Here is a 25,940-nt window from a genome sequence, read left to right as displayed (position 1 = left end):
AGAGAGAGAGAGTATTCCTACATCGACCACATGCAACTAGCTGTAATATATTAACAGACATTGAGCCATTTTAAAAGTCCTTTGTAGAGATATCAGTGTTGTTCTCACTACGCATCAAAAGAGCTCCGCAATTGAACAGTGTGGGATACACAGTGAATAAAACGGGAGAAGCACAATCCTCTTGGGAAATTACTACAAATGCATTAGATTGCATTTTCCCCATTTAAACCAAGTGCATAGTAATATTTATAACACAAGTATGGATTGGGTGAAGGACAGCACGCTATCACCCACTGTAACACAATAATGTAAACGTATCACTGGCACAAATGCTAATGCAAGCAAGAAAGCAATTTGAATCACTAAAGGAAACGAAAAACTTGGCATAAATCTCAACATAATGAACCTGAATGGCCCAACAGAGGAAACAGAAGTTCTTTGCAAAAGAAGCAGGTGTGAGCTTCTTCACCGTTTACAAAAGATGGAGACATGGCATTCATGTCAATGACACACACATACACAGGTTAGCTCCAAATAGGCTAGTCACAGCGAAGACTGCTGTTTATTTTCTGTCTAGCAGTGCTATCTTTTTTTCTGGACTCCTAATCAAACATGCCTGAGGCCACTGAATGGATAAACACACACAGTTTGGCAACATTTCAACTTTTCTCCCAAGTGGTGCAAAGGGAAAGAATAAGGGCTGGCTGACAAGACACAGACATAGACACACACACACACACACAAGTACACAATACTGGATGAACTTTAAGAGAAATGTCTCATTGTTTTATCGTAAAAAAAAAACTGGTGCTCTTTCATCCACACACGGTTAACAAATAATGGTAGTTGATGTTGATATGCAATTAAACAAATGTCATCATATTCCCCAGAATATTACAATCACATTTTTCATGATCGAGGATACAATCAGCTATAAATTAATGATAAAATATGAAAAAAAGCCACTTCCGTCAAGACATTTATGTAAATTAGATGTTTGTACAGTCATTGTGGCACGTGCAGAGACAAATACGCCTTTTTCTGAATATACTTTCTTTTAGGATAGGGATCAAACATTCATTTCAGAGATGACCCAACATGTCACTCTGACCTCTTTCCTTACACAAAATTTTGCTTTTTTCCTGCAAACCACTCAAGGGCTTACGTGATGAGCCATTTCCAGTGCAAAACTGTGCGATTTGGTTCACTAAGGCGCTGGTTTCCCTTTTCAGAATCTTAAAGGTCTTGGCGTTGTCCTCCATGTTGAGAGTGTTTCTGTGGGCCTCTGAAGCTTTGCTTTACCATTAGCCCGTTAACAATTGATGCCCTCTTAAAAATAGTTACATTTCTTTCAGTTTGATAGACAGTCAGTTTTACACCAGTGGTGTACTTGGTCGAGACTGGATACAGAGACTCCATCATCACCCATCGCAGGTTAGTGTTTAACTATCCATGAGGCTGACTGTGTACCTTGTATACCCATCCTTGGCTCAGTGTTGGTGGTGATAAGGCCCATAGATCAGGCACATGCTTCAGCATATCCCGCGATGAATGGCAGTCATCTCTACATCTGTACAGAGATACAGTCTTCCTGTGCAGGGAAGCCTACGGGAGCCTCCTATACATTTTGTGAGAGGAATCGGACTTTCTTTCTTGTCAGAATCCAGCTCCTTAGGTCCTTGATGGTGGGAATTTTCATTTTATCTCTGTTTTTACTGTAAACGTTCAAGAAAATACCAAACAGCACCAGAAGGCCACCCCAGATGTATCTGAGGAGTGAGATAAGGATAGGTTAGATATTTTTAAGAGACAGGTGAAATTAAGTTGACATGGGAAAACTAGCCAAGCAGGATTCAGTAAGACATCCATGGAGAGACCTAAATGAGTAAAATAACAGATGTTTTGATGGATGGTGATTGATTTGATGAAAATAAAAATAATGCATGAATCAAATACAATACACATAATACTCATCTATTCACAATCACATATAATTTAACACTAGTAGATAGTGTATATTATACTATAGTAGTAAATACGTTGTGAAAGTGAATTAACACTGAAGTAATGAGGGTGTTTCCTCATTTACATGTTAGGTTTTGGGGATGTTCTAATTGAAATGGGGAATTGATGGACGAAACACAACTCTGATGACACACAACATGATCAGTCACCACATCTCAACCCAGTTGAAGATCTACAAGAAGCAGCCAAAAGTCAAAGCTTTATATTTATTTATTATTTCACCTATTTATCCCCTAAAATGAAAAAAACAAAAACAAAAAAAACCTAATTTGCCCTTTCTCAATCAGGATTTCAGGACTTTATAGATGATATATATACTGAATTTCTTTGGTGTAAAAAGAGTAAAGTGAAGCCATGAAAGGGACTGTAATTACAGTTAATGTCATTAACCAGCTGAAGAGGGGTGATAATGAAGAGACAGAAGTGTTTTTTGTATGTTATTTGAAAGTATGCATGTTGAAAGTCATGACGAAGAAACTGATGAAGAGAAGTAGAGCTGATACAAGACCTCTTTGATAGCACAGAGGAGTTAAGAGGTGAGCAGGAGAGTGAAGGACAAGGAGAAAAAGCAGCAGAGTCGAAAAATGGACTGAGGACATGAAAATCAGGCTCAGAGAAGCCAAATCAAGTTTTATTTGTCAAAGGAGAGATCAGTGGTCACGCTTTAAACAAGATGATAACTGATCTAAGTCAAAAGGTGCCAGTACTTACTGAAAAGTGAAAGGCTTCGTGAAGAACATGAAGGAAAGTACAATAGTCATGGCCTTTCTCCCGGTGGTCACTGCAAAGGAGTCAAACATTCACAGGACAGTCAGTGCAAGTTTTATCGGTTCATTCATGCAAAAAAACAAAAAAACAAAAAAAAAAACAAAAACAAAACACCAACAAACAAACAGAGAGAAAAAAAAAGAAAAAAAGCCCAACAGATGCGACTTTCTAACCTGGGTCACAGAGTATTAAACTGACTGAACCTCTGTTTAAATCACAGAAACATTAAGTAATAAAACATTCGGTCATTCAGTGCAATTTTATTTTCTTACTGCAAAAACAACCCCCCCCCCCCCAAAACAAAACAAAACAACACAAAAAATGAAGCAGATTCATGCTAATAACAGAAATGTCTGCCAAATTAAATTGTATTTAAATCAATACTGTTACACTCTACTTTTATTTTTGATGATAGCTCCAATCCTCTTAGGTGAGGATGACACTAGTCTTGAATCTGTGGAGAGATGTTCTGTCATTCTTCACAAATGATTCTTTTCAGATGCTCGAGGGGTTTTGTTGCTCTACTTTTGCTTTTAAATGCTTCAAAGATTTTATATTGGATTCAGATTAGAGGACATACTTTAGGTCATTCACCGATTTTTCTTTTTTTTTTTGGTAAATGCTTCTTCTCGTGTGTTTTTTGGGATGTGATTTTGATCTCTATTGTGTTTGGGAAAAAAAAAAAAAATCATGTCCTTCTTATGCCTACATTTTGTCTTTTTATTCAGTATTTGGGAAGACAGACATGCATTCATTGTGCCAGCAGTAACTCTCATCTCTCCTACACCTTTTTGCTCTCATCCCATCAAACATCCGTAGAAGTTTATTTTATACTATGTCCTTTGCACTGAGCTGTTTCCAATTTCCAAAGCTTATCAGTCTGCAACGTAGGAAGTACCAATCTGTCAGTTTTTTTAGTGCAAGGCTTTGCAAATAGTGAATTACATATGGTGCAACATTTTAAGTTCACTTGTATGTTCAATAGCCTACAATGCAGCTTCTTAATATATCTAGCATTGACTAAATGTGCGGAGCCATGCTGGATTGCATGGAAGTTAGCAGCTCGTTTATATGCCTGTGAACCACAGGTGTGATCATTTTTGTTGCAGGGGTTACAGGTAAGCTCAAAAGCAGGTAAAACTTTGCTGAATCTTCAATTTTTTTGTGACAATGTATGTTCTCAGTTTTGTTCATAGAAATACATCTAATTTTTGACTGAGAAATTGACATAAAAATATGAAAATAATATGTGATATGTTGATATCACATATTGAGTTATAACACTATTTTCAGTTTTTTTTTAACCAAGGAAATGCAGAAGAGGAAAAAACAGAAGAGCAACTTAAGTTTGACAAACTGTTCTTCTAACCTGTAACTGCAACCAGGGCACCAAACAGCTTGATCAAGGCCAACACGAAAGAGATGCCAAAATAACCCGTAAGAGAGAAGAAGAATGCGTAGCCGTATGTTATCACAGGATGCTGGGGGGGAGGACAGAAAAAAAGAGTTTATTTAACAAACTTGAGATGGAAAAATTACTGAGCATTCCAAGTGAGCCGTACCATGAGATTACACTTTATTAAAGGACAGAGCATATCTAAAAATAGAGACGAGATCCATTTTACCAAGATTTTTACAACTTTAAGACTGTATACAAGTGACGTGTGACATTGTCTTGGCTATATTCACCTCTGAGCAGAATGCCACTGCTGTCCCTAGCCCACCCATACAGAGCAGGCCTGTCAGTATGTAGACAAAACCAATGGAGTATGAATACAGCACCTGTCAATACAACCAAATGTTCCTATGACATCAAACATTATAGCAAGTAGCACAATTCACAGCCAAAATGTGGGACACAGTCAGGTTTTGATTTGACAGTTAACCAATATTCTGGATTCATCTACTCAATCTATTCAATTTGCCTTATTGTTTACTTATATAAATTCATGTTACCATTTCAGAGTTTGACCCATTATGGAGTTTCATGGCTTTCTCTTGCACATTTCCAATGGCAGCATCTGCACACAGTGCCAGGGAAATGAGGAGAACACCTGTGTGCCACACAAACATGGACAAACAAACATTTTGAAGACATGGAAAATAAAGCATTAATGTTAAGAAACCAATGATGTTGGACTTGAGACTTCTGTTTTCATGAAACATGATGTGAGATTGTGGCCGTAGCTGCCTTGTCCTATTGTCACAAGCCGTACAGCATGTCTCAGGAATTTTTTTTTATTATTATTAATATTTTTTAGTTTATTTTAGCAATCTAACCTTGAGACAACAGCGCAATGATGTGAACACTGAATATGCAGCCATAGTATTCAAGGCTTTCTGTGAAACCATTGGCATCTGCTGTTGTATCTCTGAGATGTTACCTGTAACATTAAAGTTGGGGGCCACTTTGCTGTCAGCCAGCGTAAACCAGATGAGTCCCAGACTCATGCAGAGAGCAGCAGACACATCAGCCACATTATAGCGTTTACCTTGAAACAAAGAGCAATGAAGCATTTTGAACATCTTTTATAGAAATTTCAAAAATCAGAAATCCTTCATTCCTAGAATCTCCTAAGTCACATTTTGAAAATACATACAAAACCAGGGAAAAACTTTGAAAAATTTGAAATCCAGTAATAAACTAAACTGAAATATATAATACTGAGAAACCAAATTTAGACATTGTGCTGGGAGACAACTTTGCTCCAACTTTGCTTGAATAAAAGTTTAATAAAAGCTCAATATCCAATAAAAGTTTTGATGTTATGTGTGTTACAATGCACCAAAAAACTGGGTGAAAAAGAAAAAGTGAGGAAAAAAAAAACAACAGGATGAAGGCATCTCCCCCCAACCCCCCAAAAAAGGCTGATGGATGGATGCCTTGAGGTTGACAAGGGGACGCAGCATCAGGTTGGCTGTGGTCGGCTTTGATTCCCTGACTTGCCTTTGAAGGGCCTAACATCATATGCAACCCCACACCCGTACCTCCATCCATCCCTCCCTCTCTCCCACTTTCTTTCCACTTTGCATTCGAAGTGAACAAAATCTGTTTTGCCACTGGAGCCCTTAAGGGACCATGGTCTTCACATCTATCCATCCAGAAAGAAAAGGGAGAGGGCAAAAAATGCCTTAAACATGTCTGACGTTGAGGACACAGAACCTTGAGAAGCCCCGTGTGAGGATGAAAGAATAGATGGAACCAAGAGCAGGAAGAAAAGGTAAGTACCGTTGACTGGCCTCTGACAGGCGAAAACAATAGACATAGATTAAAAAAAAAAAAAAGGAGGAACCCAAAGTTGAAAGATGGTCATTGCTTCAAAGGAACCATGGACAATGGTGAAAGAAGAGCCTTCCAAAGTCCATATCGCTTGATTTATTAAGGTCAACTGCTAAGATCTCAAAGATGGGTGGCTTATATAAGGATGCAATTCATTTTAAGTATAAACTGCAAGCTAACATCAATCATATTTTTTGATGATGTATATAGAAACCTAATTTGCGTGAGAACTGGAACAGTTGTTACAACAATGAATTATGATTTTTTATGCAAATACAATGAAATGGAAGCAATTGAAAATTGTGGGTGTTGTGTGATCACCATTTAAAAAAAAAAGTAGGTAGGTGGGGTATTCAATGGAGCAGAAAGGATTGCTTTCAGAATTCCAATTTCAGTTCACTTAAACAGAGAAATTGACACACAAGTGAGTAGCCTTGTCAATATCCACTAATACACAATATCAAAGCAGAGCACGGGTGTCAACCGGACTGCATTATGTAGCTGCATCTGTTATGATCTGTGTAGAAATACATGTATAGCAGAATCAGCTTACCTTGTATAAACACTCCTCCGATCATGACAGGGATGAGTTTGCAGCACTTGAAGATGACCTGTGTAGGGTAGTTCAAGTAGCCCAGAGAGGTATTGGACAGGCCCATTGTTCCCACTGTTAGGAATGCTATGATCATGTAGGTCTTCCCTGGTATCCTAAAACACAGGAAAATATAACTGATTATAACTGAAAATAAATCAGTAATGCTTAAGTGCCTGAAAGGCAAAAAATTTGCCATCATAATTTTTCCAAAACATAAGCAAATAACATCCTACAACATCCTAAGGGAAAACCGTCTTTAAATGTACACTTTTAATGTAAGTTGTAGTGTTACAGAAATAGAAATTAAGTGACAGTAGCAGAGTTCAGTTTGAAAGAAGGGATTGTTTTGTTTGGTGTACCTCCTGCGTTTATCCTGTGTGAGTTGAAGCTCCACTAGCCCAAACATCGAGTAGAAGCCAAACTGGACTAGAGTGAGGTACCAACCAAAAGGCCTGAATCCTTCAACAGAAAATATCAGTTCCTAGAGGGAGTGAGAGAGGGAGTGAGGGAGGGAGCAACAAACAAGCCCACTTTTTATATTAGTGTTTATATTTATATTTGTAATAAATAGAATTTCCCTGTACAAACAAACAAAGATACAATTACTGTTTATTCATGCAGACACTTACGCTGTAACATCCACAAACAGTTTAGATAGGTACAGCTATATCTGTATTTGTATTTGAATATGTAATTGTGCGTGTGTGCTCCAGTCCAGTGGTTAGATTGTGTCTTTCTTTTTTTCATTTACCTGCAGGTATCCATAGATGAGGTAAAAGAGGAAGACTCCAGCCACACAGATGAAAAACTGTGAGGGGGCGCTGAAGCTGCTCAGGTTGATTCCCAGAACTCTCAGCTCCTCTACAGACTTTATGTGTGGAGACATCACCTCTGTGGTCGACGGGATGGATATTGAAATGTGCTTCCGTGAACTGTTGTAGCTCACCAGGCCATATTTGGCACTCATTGTGTTTATGGCTGCTGGGGGCTGCAGGGACATAATGAGATAATTAGACAATGATCATTTTGCACATCATGTTCTCCTGCATAGGCTTTAAGCTAGAGTTGAATTGGTAGGAGATTTTCACAGTATGGCGACGGTCTCTGAAAATGTCCTTGTTACATAATTTCATGGCATTTCAGGAAGAAGCATTCGCATCCTATACTTAAGTAAAAGTAGCAATACCATACGGCAAAAGTACTGCAACTTTAAGTCCTGAATTGAAAGTGTTTTATGAAGTATTATCACAAAAATGTACTTCAAATAATGAAAGTAAAAGCACTGTATGCAAAGAGCATCACCTCTAAAACTGTTTTAATGCAACATATTATAATGTCTCATTAATTAATGTATAGAAAGACTGTTGTAGTTTATTTAGGTAGTTTCTGAACCTTAAAACATACTATCAACATAGGTATGGAACAACACAGTTCCATGATGCTATCTTCATATTTAATTCAGACACACACCCCTGTGTCAGCCCCACATGCCAGGAAAAATTGTGTTTGTGTGCATTTCTTCATTGGGTCTGATCAAGGTCAGTGTGACTCTGTTTGTGGGACATACAGACATGTGGACAGAGTGGTAAGACATACTTACAAAGTCTAAATGCCATCGAGTTCCACACTATTATGAACTATAAAACCAGTCTATTGCTGCAACCCTACATTACCCACAGACTGGCTCTAGCAATGCAGAGAGATATTGCACAGTAACTAGTATTAGGTTCCACAAAATTAAAGATTATTCAGACAGCAATTCTTACAGTACAAACAAACAAACATATAAACAAACTCCGTGATGACAGTTTAGCAAAGCATAAGTAAGACCCCCCACCACCACCATTTACATTACAAATGGAATATGCATATGCTAAGTATCATGTAATAGGTGAATAACAAATGCACATAACTGTTTCTACTCAAGGTGCAACAGCACAATAACACAGCTGACAGTATTACACAAGATGACATGTAACATTGGTTTTAGTTGTTATACATGACAACAATAGATACACATTCTTTTTCTTTTCTCTTAAGCAATCCTGCTGTTCCTGTTTTTAATAATCACAGCTGTTAATTATAGTGTGTACTTCAGTGAACGTTGGGAAAGTTGAGCGTTAACATACATTGATACAGTTATGAGTTTCATATTTTAGGGGAACGCTGACACCAAACCTATGCTCTGCAGCGGAAACTTTCATTATATTGAGTTATATCGGCCTAATTACCCGAGACGCTGAATTTTAATTCAACTGAGAAGGAAGATGTATGACGTCAGCTCAGCTAACGGTTGCGAACGACTTAGCTTAGGTAGACGCTGCCATTGAATTAGCGGGTTTTAAATAAGCCTCCAAACACGACTGGACGTCCAACAAACACAGCCAGCTCATGGCAGAAATGTTAATGCCGTCGCTGGCGTAGATTTTTCAACCAGCCAATGAAGCTACAGTAGAAAGCTTGCTACCTTCAGTACTTCCAACAATACTTCCGGGTTTCTTTTACGTTAGCTTATCCTCTTCTTCAGGGTCGACGCCGGTGAAAATAGTTTCCCTGCATTTGCGTGCTTCATATTTTGTACATTCCCAACTCTGTCACATACTTTTTTCTTTGCATGCACGAACAGCAAAGAGCACGACGAGAAGGGTATTAGCCTGCTAAGAGCTGCCTGCCTGCTACAGGAGGCAGACATCCAGCAACTTCCGCTTTGCTGCACGTCGACCTCTGAACTGTGATCCCATTGGTCGACGCAGGCACACGCGCCTGCAGGTAACTAAATTCATAATATGATCCTGCTCAGTACCCCTCAGCTCCGTAACAACCCAAATGAGCTCTCATATAAATACACGTATATAATCGTCTGCTCGAGTTTAAGACTGTGGAAGTTACTCAGTCAATGTAGTTTGATTGATCCGAAATGATTCGGACTGCATGTCTTACCTGTAGGTAGGCTGCATCCTGATCTGTCTCCTCACCAAAGCTGTATTGTTACAGTACAAGCTCAACTGGAAAATCTGGTTCACCAACACTTTCAACTGTGATGCTATTTGTGTGTAAATTTATTTACAGAGTCCTATTATCCAATATTATTCTACTGTCACTGTTCAGATATGGAGATTGTCAGTCAAAGTAACACGTATGCTTCTCAGAGTCCTTCAAACTCATCTACTGTACTTGACCACATTTCTGAGATATGAAGTGTTTTTATGTCATGCTGCTTCATCCAGGCACTATGCCTGCATGATTATAGCTTTCCCAAACTGACCATAAACATCAAACATGCAGTATAAATGAAAAGTATTTTTAAATGAATCTCAAAATGTTTTCCCTTAATGATACCCTCAAGTTGTGATGTATATTCTGTATTTTCAAACGTGTCAAACATAATACAGATTTTCTACAGAGTGTGACACACACACACACAGGTGAGGAGACAGAGTAAGATCAATAACAGGTTTGCCAGGTAAGAAGGCTGTGAGTCCAAAATGTAGTTTGCTCAGTTACTTGCCAGTACAATCTGGAAGTAATTTTCTACCATGCAGGCACAGTTGCCACACATGTGTATAATGCATTATAACTGATTTCATAACAATGGAAACGGAACTAAAGGAAGCTTGACAAGCCCACTGGTCTGTAGCTACAGAAAAAGAATTCATCAGTCAAGCACCATAAAAACTAGAAAACTAGAAAGGAGAAGCAGAGTGGTCCAACGTTCAAAACAGAAGTCAGGGTGAACTGGAAACATCTAACAATTGCTTCTCACCTTCAGAAAACACACATAATGGGGGGACATTAAATGGTGGGCCATGTTTAATACTCCACCTGTGGATACAGTTATCAAGAGTTGTGATCAGAAGATCATTGATACCTGTCATGGCATCAACCTCAGAAGCCACTGGAGGGTAAGGAAGCAGCGTCAGCAGGGGAAGTAATTTGCTGATTTGGACAGAAAATGTAATCTGAGACTTTGTCTGTCATTGTGTGGTCTTGGGTCACTTGCTGCTCGGTCTCCTGTGAAAGCTTGTACAAGGGTGCTGGAATGGAGAGTGGCTGATTGTTAAATCTTGGATCCTGAGGGCCAATGCTGATTGTGCCTTATACTGATAACACAACCAATACCTTTAAAAAAATGTGCCACGCAAATATACCACGAACACTACACTACAAAGAACCCCATTATATTTCTGTTTTCACCTTAATTAACGTTGTCTCCAAAAAGGGGGTATCTGTCAAACCTGGCAACGCAGCCTCATTTACAACACCGGCTCACCTGGTAGCTCAGCTAGCCCGGGTGACATACACAGGGACCAAAATGGGTCCACAAACAAACAAAAAAACAAACAAACAAACGAAAAAACTCAGACAACGCAGAGAAAACAGACGGATAGACGGGCCGCGTTTTGAGGAAATGTGAAGATAAAGAGTCTGAGGAAGCAGCAAACGAAAATCAACACGAAGACGCCGAGGAGGGGACGAAGGGCCGACAGCAGGTGTTCTGAAGTAAAGAAGAAGCAAATCAAAAGGTACGAGACTTATCGGATGAGCACAAACAGTTTGAATAGACTTGGTCGGACGAATCTTTATTTGTTGTTTATTGCATGAACCCTGTGTGCTTAACACGCAGACAAACCTGCGCCTGTTTTAGATAAGGCGACTTGGAGCGCAATTTCCAAACGGCGCATCCAGCCGAGTGTTACATTTAAAGGTAAATGTTTGTGGGTGATTTTGTATTTTATCGTAAAAGTGGCTCTCCCCTTGGCTTTGCCTCGCCACAGCAGATCGTGTGAAAAGAATATTGACCCTCCTGGTCTAGATCATGGAAAACTGGACCTGCTCTTTACTCTGACATGTTTGAGGAGTCATGGAATTTTGACCATCCAGTTTGAACATACTTTGTGGTTTTTGATTAAAAAGGCCTCTTGTGTGGTGCTGCAGGCAAATGAAGTCTCCTTATATAACCACAGTAAATGTTGTTTCCATCTTCTCAGCAGTAGTCAGACACACTATTGATGGGTGTTGGCCTCTGCCAAGGTTGTCCCTTCAGAAATAATTTTTGTGATGTTCTAGGGATGCAGTTTGAAGTTTTAGGGCTCAATAATTTAATAAGGTTTTTGTCTGGATGAGTTGGGGAAAAAACGGATGGATGGTCAAACCAAGCACTGCTTCCCTTAATAGCCCAGATGGCACACATTGTACTGCAGTATTTTTAGTTTCTTCTTCAGGTCTTAGGCAACTTCTAGAATTAGCATCCAAGAAGATCTAAGGTTGGCCCTCTAAGGTATATCGGCCAGTTAATGATGGGGGAAAAAAACAAACAAACACAAAGCAGTATTGCCATCATCATGGTATGATATGATCTCAGTATTCTTGGAAGTTAAGTGTACAGTATTGGTCCGGTGTATTCCTCATATAATTGTTTTCAATCGTCTATCTCCCCTTCGAAATTTCCGCCATACCTGTCTTCCCCACATTCTTGCCCCCCCAACTCATTCTTTCCCATCAACTCTCTTCATTCTCCTGCCTTGCTTTCATGTCCATATGAGCTTTCCTTCCCCCATTCTACCTTCCATTTCCGCCGCTCTTTTTCTTCTCTTTATAATATTATTCCTTACCCACTCCATTCTCCTTCTTCAGCTTTGCCAGTATAAGGTACAAAACTCTGTTTTGCCCCTTCATCCCCCTCCTTCCTCTTCTATATCCCCTCTTTCTCCCTGCTGTCCAATCTTAAATTCCTCCCTCTGCCTGCCTTCTTTCTCTCTCACCCGCTCTCTCCCTGTCCTCTGTCCCCAGCCAGAGGTTAATACACTCCAGGATGGCATTATTTCCTCCCCGGCCTTCCAACAATATAAAAATTCAGAATGGACAGCTCAATCCCTCTTCCATCTCAGATTTGATTGTAATGGTATTGCCTCCTGTCCCTGGGAGGCCCCTGCCGCCTCACCAACCCAGCCTTTATGACACTAAATGGCCAGGCTACAATTTTTCCATCTATTCAAAAAATTCTGTTAATAACTCATTGCGAATGAGACGTCTGTACTCCCCGGACCGTCTGTGGCCAGGTCTCTCACCCCTCTGTTCATAGAGGTCACAATATACAGAAAAAAAAGATGCAGGGCTGAATCGCAAATGTAAAAGGTTAATTAATCTCTCTGAATTTACAATCCCCTTTCCCCATTCCCCTTGCACTCCAACTGACAGTCCCAAAGAGACAAAAATGTCATATTTACAACCTTGCATGGAGAAAGTGCTCGGCAATGCACAGCAGTCAAGCACACGTGCAGGCCTGTCCAGCCACTTTCCCTTCTCCCCATTCCAACTTTACAAGTGTACCCATTCATCACGTGTGATGGATTTATGTAATAAAACCCATTTCCTTTTCCCATACGATCCTATTAAATAATAAAATAATTATTTATTGATTATTCAAAAAGGTACATATGCGCGGTAATGGCTTTGTACCACACCACTGGACCTGCAATAAATAAAGCAGGCAGAGTGAGGGGTTGAGAGACAGAGAAGAATAAAGCTGAGAGAGGGAGAAATGAAGGGGAATGAAATGACTTTTCAACCACAGAAATCTGGATCCAATATGGCCTCTTGCAGCGTGGATCAGGAAGGACATTATTCAGTCTCATGAGGGAGCCTGACCTATGAATGGTTTTGATATAGTAAATGGAACATAGAAATTAAAATAGACAACTGCCCTGCAGTTTGGGGCTCGGATTGTAACATTTGTTTTGAATTGACAGGGATTTTCCCTGAGCCATAGTATCTTTCTATTACAACTCATCATTTCTCAGAGAGGGTTAATACAGATATACTGAGATGATTTCCTATGACCATCCAAAACAATTAGTTTTTTTTACTTTTTGTGATTAAAAGGATTTAGCTGCTTAATACTGATCAAAATTTTAGTTATGTAGTGAATGAGGCCCCCGGAAAGTAACAATGCTCTTCAAAATGAAGCACAAATTTAAAAATCTTTTTTATTTGGAAAAAAAATATCACATACAATACCACCACCTCTGATCATAAATAAATAATATGAAGAATAATTATCCTTTTATATTATTTATTCACCATCAGTATCATAATAAGACCCCTATCCCCAGTTGTGGTTCATTTAAAAAAAAAAAAAAAAGAGAGAGACAAATTTATGGCAGCCAGATATTACACTGAGGGCTTCTTAAAAAGCCATTTGTGTTTGTTCTTTCTTGGCCAAAGTGCACTCACTCTCCCCTGTCTTTTTCTGCACTTGTCTCAAGCCTCCTGCATGGTACAGAAAACAGATGCCATCTCGGCTATATTACTTCTCAGAGCACTCATATCCTCTCCCATGTTATTTTCTTTGATCTGCAAGGCTTGTATTGTATTGTAATGTATTTGTTTACTTTCAAAATATCCAATCTTGCAGTACAATATCCACTTTGCAGTCACAACAGCATTGGTCTATTATGCTTTTTTTATGGTTATGATTAGGACATCACAGCTTTGCTAAAATTTATGGAAATATTGCGATTGAGTTTTAAGTCCACAGACACTTCTGATGCGTTTATTTAGATTTCACAAAAAACGCCCGAACTTTCCTTATTTTCACCCTGCTTCTGTCACCTTAGTCCAACCACGGATGGGATTCTCTATATAAAGCCTGGTCCCTAGTTTGAAATGTACATGTTTTTAGCTACCTCAAACCCCTCTCCTGCCTCAAATTATCAATTCAAGCACATTTTCTGGTGCAGTTTAATTGTATAGAAACTCAACTTCTGGAATTGCTAATTAAAATGACTTTACCGTCAGAGGAGAGCTTCTTATCAATGTAGAGGGTCCATTTACATTCAGTAAACGTCCATTAAATGTGAAACAGGAGCTCAACCTGTAGGTATAGTACTACCAGCTTGTTAAGGAACTATTTTATAGAGTTTTATAGTGCATTTTTAGGAGTTTTATGCTATCAGCTGCAGTAAAATCCATTTTCCTGTTTCACCATATGAATTAATGCATGGTTCATGTGACTTTAATTGGAGCTGAAAACACAGATCTTTTAGATGATTTTTAAGTTAGAAAAAAATTTTATTTCAGGGGTTCCATCTCACCTGCTTTAAATATTCAATGGTTTTCTTCGTCTTATTTTATAGTAAGCTAATTAACTTTTAGTTTTGGGCTGTTGGTCAGACACCTTGGGCTTTACAAAGTTGTGCTGGGCATTTCGTCAATGTTCACTAATATTTCATTGTCAAAATTATGAATTCAATAATCACAAAGGTTTTGCCAGATTATAGCTCCTGTGGAAAAGAAATATAGTTTGTTGCTCTCAGTTTTATGCCATTCTATCCCCGATTTTACATTGTAGGAGAAAGAAAACTTATTCATGACACAGATTATGAAGAATTGCCCCCCTTTAGTCCCTCACAATGAAAGCAATTTTAGAGATTGTGGCATCCCCTGAATAGACATTAACCTTTGTACATATGAAATTGGAATGAATTATAATTTTGCGCAACTGGTCATGATTCAAAACTACATTAATGAACAACATCACTGCATCTCTTATCGTGACTTCTAATGTTTCAAATGGAGTAATCCTGTGTTTGCTTTTTATAATATATCGCATTGCTCTTGCTCCCTCTCTCTTTCTCCCACACACACACAGATTTGTTAAATCAATTTGTTGGGACACAGGTCATAAGCAGGAACAACTGAGTAGGTGGGACTGAGGCAGGCACAGTCTTTTTTATGAGCAGCCAGGAGGGGGAAGCATCCCTCTTTGCAAGTGTATCTAGAAGAAAAGGAAAGAAAAAGTAATTAAACAAACAATTTACCAGGAACTGTGTGTCTTCTTATCCAATCTAACATACTTACTTTAGTTCTAATACATATAGACAGAAAATGGGGGGTGGGGGGTTGTTTCTTGTTTCCTCAGTGACGGTAAATGACACACATGTTTCATTGCCCATTCATTTAACCTGCACTGTGTTTATGAGGAGAAAGGGATTGAGAAACAAATTACGTAGTGTCATTTAATTAGGAGTTTTGCTGTGAGCAATAATCCCGTTTTTTTCTCATAACCTTTAACTACTTAATGGATTTGAGCAGCTATTACCTTTCAAGATTTCTGGTTTTAATTATTTGGAGTATTGTCACAGATATGAAATGTCAATCACACACCAGAATTAATGCTGTGGTTTGTGTCTACATATTATTTACTTATGGATTGAAGCTGGAGGAGTTCTCTCAGCTGACAGGTTTGCAAACAACAACAAAATTGTGCAATATGCAAAATTTGTTCTGTGACCTATTATGCTTTTCCCATAAATATATCTTTATGCAGGTTTTTACAAATCCATGTAAGAGATTATCTTATTTACACTATTTACATTACTCTGTGTAACACCGATGGGAATCATAGATCAGATTTTGATAATGATAATTTATTATTAACACAATTAATCGTTTTCCTCCATTGGTATTTGTAATGGAGGTGTGCATGTGTAAAAATATAATCGGAGAAGAATGGTTGTGTGTGTGTGTGTGTGTGTGCCCCTGATCATGTTTAGGCAACACTGAAACAGAGGCTGACAGAGTTCGCTTAGTTTCCCCTGGAGGATATCACAGTTCTCTGCCAAGAGACTAACCCACGTGCTGTGACACTAGGCCCGAATGGATATGAATATCACCTTAAATGCATGAGCCATACGAGGTATGCTTGATTTATTTTGCTAGACATGCAGAGGGCCACCAGGACATGCTTTCTGAAGTTAAATCCTCACTGCTCCTATGTCGGGAGGCTGCCTACCTGTGCAAAATATTTCATATATATTGTGAATGTTTGAGTGGACAGAGAATGTAAAAGAGGAGCACCCGATATAGCTTGTGGAAGGTGATAGTTTCACTTGAGGATCTCTCTGAAAATGTCTGGGAGGATAAATGAAACGCATCCCAAGCAGTTCACATACACAAAATCTTATTCAAATAGATGTTTTCACCCAGGTTTGACACAGCTCTTAGCCTGGCGTGTTGGCTCCTTAGACCCCCCCCATGGCATGGGGCATGTAATCATCCTGAAAGTCTCTCCGGGTGTCTGCACTCTCATAAAGCAGGAAAATGGATTGTGTGGCCCAGGAAGGGAAAATGAAAGAAAAGGAGAATGAAATTACAGACCTGGCTGACTGCACAAATCATGCATATGATGTTTTATGGCTTGCCAGAAGAATTCAACACCTGTGGATCACAGTAGCTATAATTGTACACGAACGCACCAGGATGGCTGTGGGAGGAGAGTTGTGGTTTGGGTGTCACTGAATATGTGACTGACTGTGTTTGAGGTGTTTGTGTGTATGCAAGTGTGCTTTTCTTGGAATGGCCAGGCTGTAGAGACTGAGGAATGAGGAGGGAAAAAGAAAGCTAAGGGGCCAGTTGTTCACTTCTTTAGTACATCCTGAGTGAGCTGCACACAGCCCACATGGCTCACTAAAGGCGGCTTCATTTACCATCGTAATTACCCCGTTTATTTACCCTATTTGCTTCAGTGGTGAAACGGAGGCCTATTCATCAGACATCTCCACAATTTGGCTTGGCTTTAGTGTTTTTCATTTACTTTAATTAAACAAGGCAATAAATTATAAATCACAATTGGTGTTACCACTGTCTCTCTTTGAATTTCGGCCAGACTGCCACACCTGTTGCTAAAAGTCACAGCTCATGAGAAGGAACCTTTGATCCAGTTTATATTTTCCACTATATTATCCATTAATAATAACTTTAGCCGTGTCAGTTTTTTCTTCAATTTGCCTGATGCCATTTTTTTCTTTTTTGTTTTCATCTTTTTTAAACTTTTCTATGACTGCAAGTGTTTCACCACTTTCTTCAAAACTACACAAATAAAAAAAATGGAACACAGAAAGGCAAAATCCTAAGTGATATGACAACATAGAATATCACAGTCGATCTCCTCCTCTTCTCTCCAACCTCTCCGCTGTGGATGCTGATTCTTGAGTCAAATTGATTACACCACTCCATCTGCATTATGACTGGCCTCCTCCTGTGTTTGCTGCCTCTGCCTACAGCACAGAGTTAGTGTACAATTACATATAGTTTAATATATCTGCCTGAGCACCTTTAAATAAGCATCACAAGTCCACAAGGTGATTTGTCTTCCAGCCCCATTACTCCATTGAACATCTTGATAGCCAGGGATCGCTCCGAGCTATGTTTAAGCATTAAATAGTGTATTATTATTTCACATAAATCAAGCCGAGATGTTAGGGGGGCATTCATAAATTTTGCATTTCTCACAGACAGTATTTTAAAGCCTTTCTCTCTCTCTCTCTCCACCGCTCTGAATTTTGAGACTAAAGCAATTCTGCTCACTGCACTTGATAGTACATTAAAGATGGGCATATCAGGGAGGTATATTCAAAACAACATGTAATCCAGTTTAGATTAACTTTGAGTTGCTCTAGCACATTCATCATAGCACTGTTTCCATAAACAGTGTCAGAGCTTTTGTCAGTGATGCAGCTGGATAAACGCAATGCAACCATCAGGAAACATATTTTTATTGCTATGAATAATGTGAGTAAATACTAACAAAAAACAATTTACCATCATATTTTCACAATTAACAACCAAGTCTCCTATCTGTGTTGAATGACGCAAGACATAAAATGACATTTAAAGGTGAAAGTTGTGTATGCTGAGCCCCTCCACTATATTAGTTCTCTGTTTATACAAAATGTCCACTTGAAATGGCCTCACTCAGGAAACTGGATGTCAGCTCCACACGGCGGCAGGAGAGCTGCCAATGTTTTAGTCAGGCTGACAACATGCTCCCTTTTTAGCTCACTCACCTTTCAAACATAAAGCTACAAAAAGTGACAAAATAAGGAGGAAAGTACACTTGAAGTTGTTTTTGGGTACTCTGAGGACACCTTGCACATTTGTTTCAATTTCCTGTCTTTAGTCTGGTTTAGTAATTGGTGCCAATATACAAGTCAGGGACAATAGGGTTGAAGATGAGATGTTGGAGGTTTGTCAGGATCTAAAGGAAAGCTGAGGATATTGTTCAGTATTGTATAATGTACATGTGATGGGTCACATGAACAATATACAATACAGCTCAGTCAGTTTGCTCTGGATGTACACGGAATATTCTCTTCAGTCTTATCAGTTAATTTGCACTAAGCAATATATTAACAGCCGCATATCTTTGACAAGTATGTATGCTTACTTAACTTAAGTTAGAGCCATTTCTTTAGAATTAATCCACTCATTTGCTCTCGGTCAGATATGAAATATTGATTTGTAAAATGCTGCAAAAAGAAAAAAAAATCTAATATGCTTCAGAAGTTAAGCCTTTCATATTCTAACATCACATTACCTCAACCATTCAGTGCTACTGAAATGACATGAGTAGCAGAAATTCATATTAACATAAATCAACCTGCCCGAACATTTTTAAATAATGCAAAAGTCTCATAAGTTTGACGTGTGTATGGTTTACTAACTGTACACCACAATTAAATATCATTTTCACTTTAAAACATGTTTAGCATTTTCTACACATAATAATTATAGGACCCACTGGCCTGGGGGCTTCAGTGCCGCAACAAAGTCAGTAAAAAAAAAAAAAAATCATGTAAATGTCATTGCAAATTGGAAATTGCCTAGATGCCAAAACAGCAAGTTGAGGATTTCAGGGGTTAGAAAAAATGTCTTTGAACTAGTTTTTGCTTGCAGAAAATATTGCTCCTGGGTTGATATTCTTTCTGAAGTATTTCATGGCAATGAGAATTAAGAAATAAAGCGCAGTGCCAAATGATTCAGTGAAAAGATGGCAAACACCTACAGGTATTCTGTTCACATGACATCACCCTGTGTAAAATTGACAACTTCATGTTTTTTTTGTTTTTTTTTTTTACCTTTTTGAAACTCGGTAGGTTTATAAAAATTCCTTTTCAAGAGAATGAAATGAAAGTTATGGACAATATCAATTGAGAAATTCTGACATTATGTGAAGCAAATAGAAAAACTAATTTAGTTTAACTTTATATATGTGATGATAAATATAATTGCTTTGGCTTCACATTGTATTCACGTTTTTTTTTTTTATTTTTTTCAAAGCACAAAAGAGCCACATCAATGTAAATACGGATGAAAGCTCTGTCTTTCCCTATCCCTCACTTCATCATTTCTTTCTTTGGAAGAATGTGTCTCCTGGCCTTGACATGCGTGGGCTGCCTGTGTATTTCCCGTTCATTGCACCCCCACCTCGGCACACGAACTGGAAACTTTGCTCCTGTCATCTCCCTCTCTCACGATCACTCTGCTTCTTCGACTTACACATACTGAGCATAGACTGGCAAGAATACCTGGGAGGATAAATGCTTAGTTAAATTAAATAAACATAATCCAGACATGCTCCATACCGGCCTGTCTGTCCCACTGATTTCATCAATGAAGAAGTGCAAAGATTAGATGTCAAGTGAAAGGCTGGCGGCAGATGAAAGGATTCTCAGCTCTGATGATAAATATAATTTTTATCAGACATCAGTTAATCTGTGATTTTACTGAACTGCTTTCATTGCTTCCTTTTTAATTTTTTAATGACAACAATATATGATTCATCCATTTCCACACCTGTTTCTGCTATAAAAAAACCCCAACCCAAAACAAAACAACAACCCATTTCTGTTGTGTGCTTACGCTGAAGAAGTAATAAGTTAATTATGCTTTATGTCTTTTTTTTTTTTTTTTGGCACTCACTCGCAGTTTTGGAAAGCTGCATTTATCTTTACAATGTAAAAGAAGATATTGCACATACGTCAACACTGTTCTGGCTCTGCACCTTTTCCCGTCAGTGTTACAGCTTGCAAAAGTGTTTCGTGAATGTCTGAAAATTGCATAAACACAAAAGTAAAGAGTAACCCCCGAATACTTCTCACTGCTCCCTATCCTCTGATGTCCTCTCATGTTAAAACAAAGCATCTGTCTGTCTATCATCTAACCATAAGCGCTCTGGGTGGGGCAGGATTCCAGTCTTTTGAAGTGAACTTGTCATGGGAAATCTGCATCACTGGGGCTCAGTGCAATCACAGGCTCAAAATGAATTGTGTGCGGTGCACCACTTCAAACATTCTTTAGACACTGCATTATGGGATGAACTTTTGCAATACCCGTCATTGCCTGTGTACATATTGGCACATGCACGCACTGTAAAAATTCTATATATGTGTTATGTATATTCAATATATATATATATTATATGCATTATAGTGTTTATTGTGTTCTCATGCATTTGCATGCTTGGTCTCATAAATCATCAAATACAGAAATCTCACTTTATTTCCTGGAAACTGTATCAATTCAGATATTTATATATTTACAGATGTATAAAATGGTATTTTAATGTGTATTGACAAGTAACACCCCCTCGACCCTCCAAATGAGCACACACACACACGCACATGCAAGTATACATGACTCCAAACAGACTGCAGTAACACAACATTAAGCGGTTTTCTCTTCTCTGTTATCTCCAGCTTCCTTTTTGCCCTTTGGTTAAACATTCTCTTAGCATGCATGATCTCATTTAACTTTGATTTCCTCTTTTTCCAGGACGGCATCCTCGATGGTTCCAATTTCCAGCCCATTCCCCAATTTTCAACCCCAGTGACAGACAACACACGCCGGAATGTCTGTTTAGCTAAAGAAGGGAATTGGTAAGTGATGATTTTCAATGCTCTTTAAGATAAAAAGGCGAGTTTGAGGCGGAAACAGATTTTCCTGGGCAGAGAGCAGGAATCTTGCTGGTGCTAATTTGAATGTGCTGTCATAGTATAGCTGTTATAGCTGTATACCACATATCTTATTTGTGTCATTACACTCCAGGAAAGATAAACATCCGCAGACAGCGATTATTTTGACAGAAATGACAAACAATTTTTAACTCAGTGAAAGTTTTGCGACTTACTATTTGCGGTGTGAATATCAAAACAAGCAACAAAACAAATGTTTTTGTGTCTGAACTCCAAAGTGTTTGCGTTTGGACAAGAAGTGAAAGAAAATAATATTAGATTTATTTTACTCATGTTGCAACATTTTTTGGGCAATGTATAAATGCTATGCTGAGTTAGTTTTATTTGCTCCAAAATAAATGAAATTCGAATGAGAATCTTACCCATGTTCATAATAATGTGACTAATATTTAAACATTTTCTTAGAACAAAAATAACATGCCCCTGCCTGAAATAAAAAAAATAAATAAATCATTTTGTATAAAGCCATGTGCGCTGATGGTGCCTGCCACAATCTAAATATTGATGTAATTTGATTAACCTCTTGAGTGTGGTGAGTGTGTCCAGCATGAAGGACTTTTTGTTGGTTGAAAAGAACAGCTCATTGTTGTGCTTTAAGTGGTTTGTGTAATCCCCTATAACCAATACCATGAATCCAAAGGATTCTGAAAATCTGTTTTCAGCACATTTTGAGTAGGGGCAAACCTGGAAATTCTCTCTCTTTCTCTGTCTGTCGCTCTCTCTCTCTCTCTCTCTCTCCCCAACTCTGTCATGAAACAGAGCTCCCCATTTCCATATCAAACGGATTAGTTCCAAGACCAGGGAAGTAGGAGTAATGTAAGTAACCGTACAAATTTAAATATAGGACATCAAAAACATTGTTAGGCATTCATTTATTTTTAAGCAGTTCTGGCTTTCTGTGTCTCTCTGTGAAGATGAGATGAAAATGTATCTCTTCAATTTTGTTTTCATTTTACTTTGAAAGGTGCTGAACACCGCAGTATTTCAACATTTCCTGTGCACTGTGGCATCCTGCTGCTCTTGTATGCTTTGCCACGTTTGTTGGAATAAATGTGTCACATCAAGCGATGCACTTGTTCGAAATGCAACATCAAAATTATTTCAAGTGGGCAGCATTAGCGTGGAATGATTGTTTTTTGGACATTTCTCCAGAAGCAGACTGGTGGACTCCTGTCTCCTGTGGCATTGATGCCAGCTGGCACGTCACAGTCACTATTCAACACATGATTCATACTGTATTTCAACATTTTTTTTTTTTTTATTATGTCTAGATATATAATAAACAAATGTGCTGAACTTTCTGGGTATATTGTAACTGCATGTACAGGCCTGCTCACAAATCTCACAACAGCAGTGAAAAATTATCTCCTAAGTGTGTCGACAGACACAGAATGAATACTGAGTAACTACTTTAACAGACGGTTCCACACTTGCCAGACCAGCAGATTTGCCTTTTAAATTGAGACCATGAATTCCTATGTTTTTAATTTTCTGACATTATCTGCCCATAGCTCATTGGAATTAAATGATTCCTATAAATCCTACTGATTTAAAAACAGCCGGGTGTGATGCTTTAGACATGACAAAAGTTTGGTGTATTTTATTATTAAAAATTGTTCGTCCAATTCACATATTCCCAACAAGTAGGACACAAAATATAACTTAGTATTACAAAAGCGCGAAACATTTGGTTTATTTTGAGCGGGACAAATGCAGAGGTCAGCTTATCCTTGAGTGTATTTACATGTGAAATGTGAGTGAATCATGAAGAGATTATTCAGCAGTCTGTGTCCTGCTGACTGATCTGACCCGCCAGTAGCTCCCCATCCGGATGAAGAGATGGATAGATGGATGTCTGCCTCTGCTTCCTCAGTCCTTTATGACTTGGCTTGTCTCTCTCTAATTGAAAAAACTAGCCATGCCATGTTGTTTTAGGATTTGTCCCTTTATAATGCGGCTTCAAAACAGGAAAACCAATAGTGGGAATAGCCCCCCAAATATAATTAATTTTGTGGGGGCAGGGTGTAAGGGAGGGACGGAGGGGATGAGGTGGAGGGGGTGGGGGGCTATTATTGCAGGAGGAAGAATTCTAATCAGTTGCAGATTTCTTCCTGTTTGGTTAGCGTGACCGTGGCCAATTACCAGTGAACTCTGTGTTACAGTTTCACTTCCTGTGCTACCCAGAGAATGGACTGAGGCCGGCACTGCAGAGCCTGGCAGGAATAGAGAGAGAAAGAGCGAGGCGGAGACAAGATATGGAGAGAAGAGATAAAGAGAGAGAGACAAAACGAGGCACAGCAAGGATGAGACTGCCGAAAGTAAATAGAGCAAGGGAAGAGGGGGAAAAAAAACAAGAAAAAAGGGGAGGAAAATCTCTAGCCGGATCTAAGGTGCACAGGCATGAAGACACATACATCCTTTATCCACCTAATGTGGAACATGACGTGGTTTACAAAGGAAATGAAAGGATTTTGGATCTGACTTCTCATGCTGGTTCAGCTGTTCTCAGGTAAAGGCTGAAACTGCAGAGCAAGAGAACAAACTGAAGTCACAAATGCAATAATGCATAACTCAATCATTGCAGCGATGTTATCGAAAGACACAATTTGGCATTGCTGTTTTCCCCTAAATCGAATTAAACCACTGGACTAAACAACTGAATGACAATTGCTAAGGCATACCCGAATTTGCATAAAGTGTCTTTTTTTTTTTTTTCTTCTTTTTTTTTCTCCAGCGTGTATAAGTAATTCAATATGTCACGGTGCCTCCTGGGAAAGATCTCCATGCTTATTAAGCCAGATACTGCTTTTGCTAAAGGCTTGCCAAGCCAGTAGTTTACACCATATTACAACAACATGCTCAACATATCGGTCATGATCTTTTCTCAAGCTTTTTTTGGGACCTTGGTAACTTTTTTTTTTTTGTGTGTGTGTGTGTTGTGTCTACTACAGAGACAATCCCCAGAAATGGATAAGATGGAAAAACGTAACTGAGGTTTCCATCCACAATCACTTCCGACCTGACCTGCCAAACGCTTCCCTTTGGCTTGTTAGTCACTTCTCGATTCTCTCACTGTCTTTTTGCTTCTCTAGAGGGGTCTATTCCCATAGTTTCCCCCTGTAATAGTTTTTTGGCATATTACTCTCCCCAATCCACCCCAGAGGCCTCCCATAATTGACTTTTGATGTCATTGTTTAGTTGTAGAATTACAGAATTGGTGCACATTGGGAACAGGCAATCGGGATTGGCAGTGCAACATTATTTCATTCATTTGAGTCAGTGATGGGCAACTTTTCCTTCCCTGCTACTCTGAATTGTGCAATTTTGGAAAATGATGTTGGTCAGTTATGTGAAGATTTTTACAATATAGTATATTCCTCCTTTAAACTATATTGCATAATATGTTACTGCCAGTAAATTAGTTTGTGATCATTGCTTTTTTTTTTTTTAAAGAAAACATAGATCATTTCGCACTGCTATATCTAACAGTGATATTTATGACACTGTTGATGGAAGTAGTTTGAGTGATCAAGAATGTATTGATATTGGGACTGATAAGAAAAAAGTTCCTTGTCAGTGGTAATTTCTTCAGGAATCTGTTTTAAATGACGAAACAGATGGCATAACATTTATTACCATTATTCAGCATGGTTGAACATAGCTAGAGGGGCCTGATACTGTAGCTATTGCAAATGGAATAACCTAGTCAGTAGATAATCAATGTTTAAGAGATGATGAACATAACTGGCAGTATAAATGTGAGTTCCCTAGGAAGCCTGTTTTACACAGACACGCACACCGAAAACCGCACACCACACACCACACACTCATACACACTGAATGAGAAATGGTTGAAGAGCTGTACTGTTGAGTGTGAACTCGAGGGTCGGAGTCACTAAACTAATCCGAGTACCACAGATTCCCACTTCCTGCCACATCTTTTGCTGCAGCTGCCTGGGATCATTTCACAAACACAAGGTATTCCTGGAAGAATTGATTCTGTTAGATAGTACATTGATCACACACATCGCCCGCAGACAGAAGATGGCTTTACAAGCAATAAGATGGGAGACAATTATATTATTTTAGTGAAATAAGACAGAGTACAAGTAGCGAGTGCCAATAGCCCAGGCGGGGAGGTGTGTGTGTGTGTATGTGTGTGTGTGTTAGGAGGTGGGGGGGTGGGCACAAGCGGCCTCCTCTGTGGCTGCCTTGATGTGTTTGTGCTCCATTCTCAAGTGGCACGGTAATCCACTAAACTTTCCTCCACCCGCTTCTCTCAATGCAATCAGGATGCGAAGGCTCACCAGTGATTGCGTTCATTTGTAAAAGCATCCAAGCCAAAATTGAACCCCAAGGCTGATAAACTATAAAGATGCTGATCAGATCGTGGCTAAGGAGTCCACACTTGAGGGCACGAGATGTCAGGGCTGGAGCCAAAAGAGCAATGACTCTGTAT

General features: G+C 38.9%; 1 protein-coding gene across 1 annotated transcript; it reads right to left on the bottom strand.

Moving 5' to 3' along the window:
• Positions 1 to 529: 529 nt before the first annotated feature.
• On the bottom strand, positions 530 to 9,358 carry slc35b3 (solute carrier family 35 member B3). The gene is made up of 10 exons (XM_029529264.1): positions 9,136 to 9,358; positions 7,420 to 7,656; positions 7,028 to 7,149; positions 6,627 to 6,781; positions 5,178 to 5,285; positions 4,750 to 4,847; positions 4,483 to 4,575; positions 4,163 to 4,274; positions 2,737 to 2,806; positions 530 to 1,769 (listed from the first exon to the last, which is right to left on the bottom strand). The coding sequence occupies exons 2-10, from the start codon at positions 7,633 to 7,635 to the stop codon at positions 1,619 to 1,621; spliced, it is 1,125 nt and encodes a 374-aa protein (XP_029385124.1). The 5' UTR covers positions 7,636 to 7,656; positions 9,136 to 9,358; the 3' UTR covers positions 530 to 1,618.
• Positions 9,359 to 25,940: the final 16,582 nt, after the last annotated feature.

The sequence above is a fragment of the Echeneis naucrates genome, chromosome 20 (assembly GCF_900963305.1).
Source record: "Echeneis naucrates chromosome 20, fEcheNa1.1, whole genome shotgun sequence".
Classification (NCBI taxonomy): domain Eukaryota; kingdom Metazoa; phylum Chordata; class Actinopteri; order Carangiformes; family Echeneidae; genus Echeneis; species Echeneis naucrates.
Note: the sequence above shows the minus strand (reverse complement) of the source record. Positions and strands in the feature narration are given on the sequence as shown.

Bases quoted from the DNA above. Each gene is read 5' to 3' on its own strand.
- slc35b3 (XM_029529264.1), bottom strand. From the start codon at position 7,635: ATGAGTGCCAAATATGGCCTGGTGAGCTACAACAGTTCACGGAAGCAC. The intron at 7,150-7,419 runs GTAAATGAAAAA...CACTCCCTCTAG, and splicing joins TCATCTATGGATACCTGCAG to GAACTGATATTTTCTGTTGA. The intron at 4,275-4,482 runs GTGAATATAGCC...CCTCCCCCCCAG, and splicing joins CAGTGGCATTCTGCTCAGAG to CATCCTGTGATAACATACGG.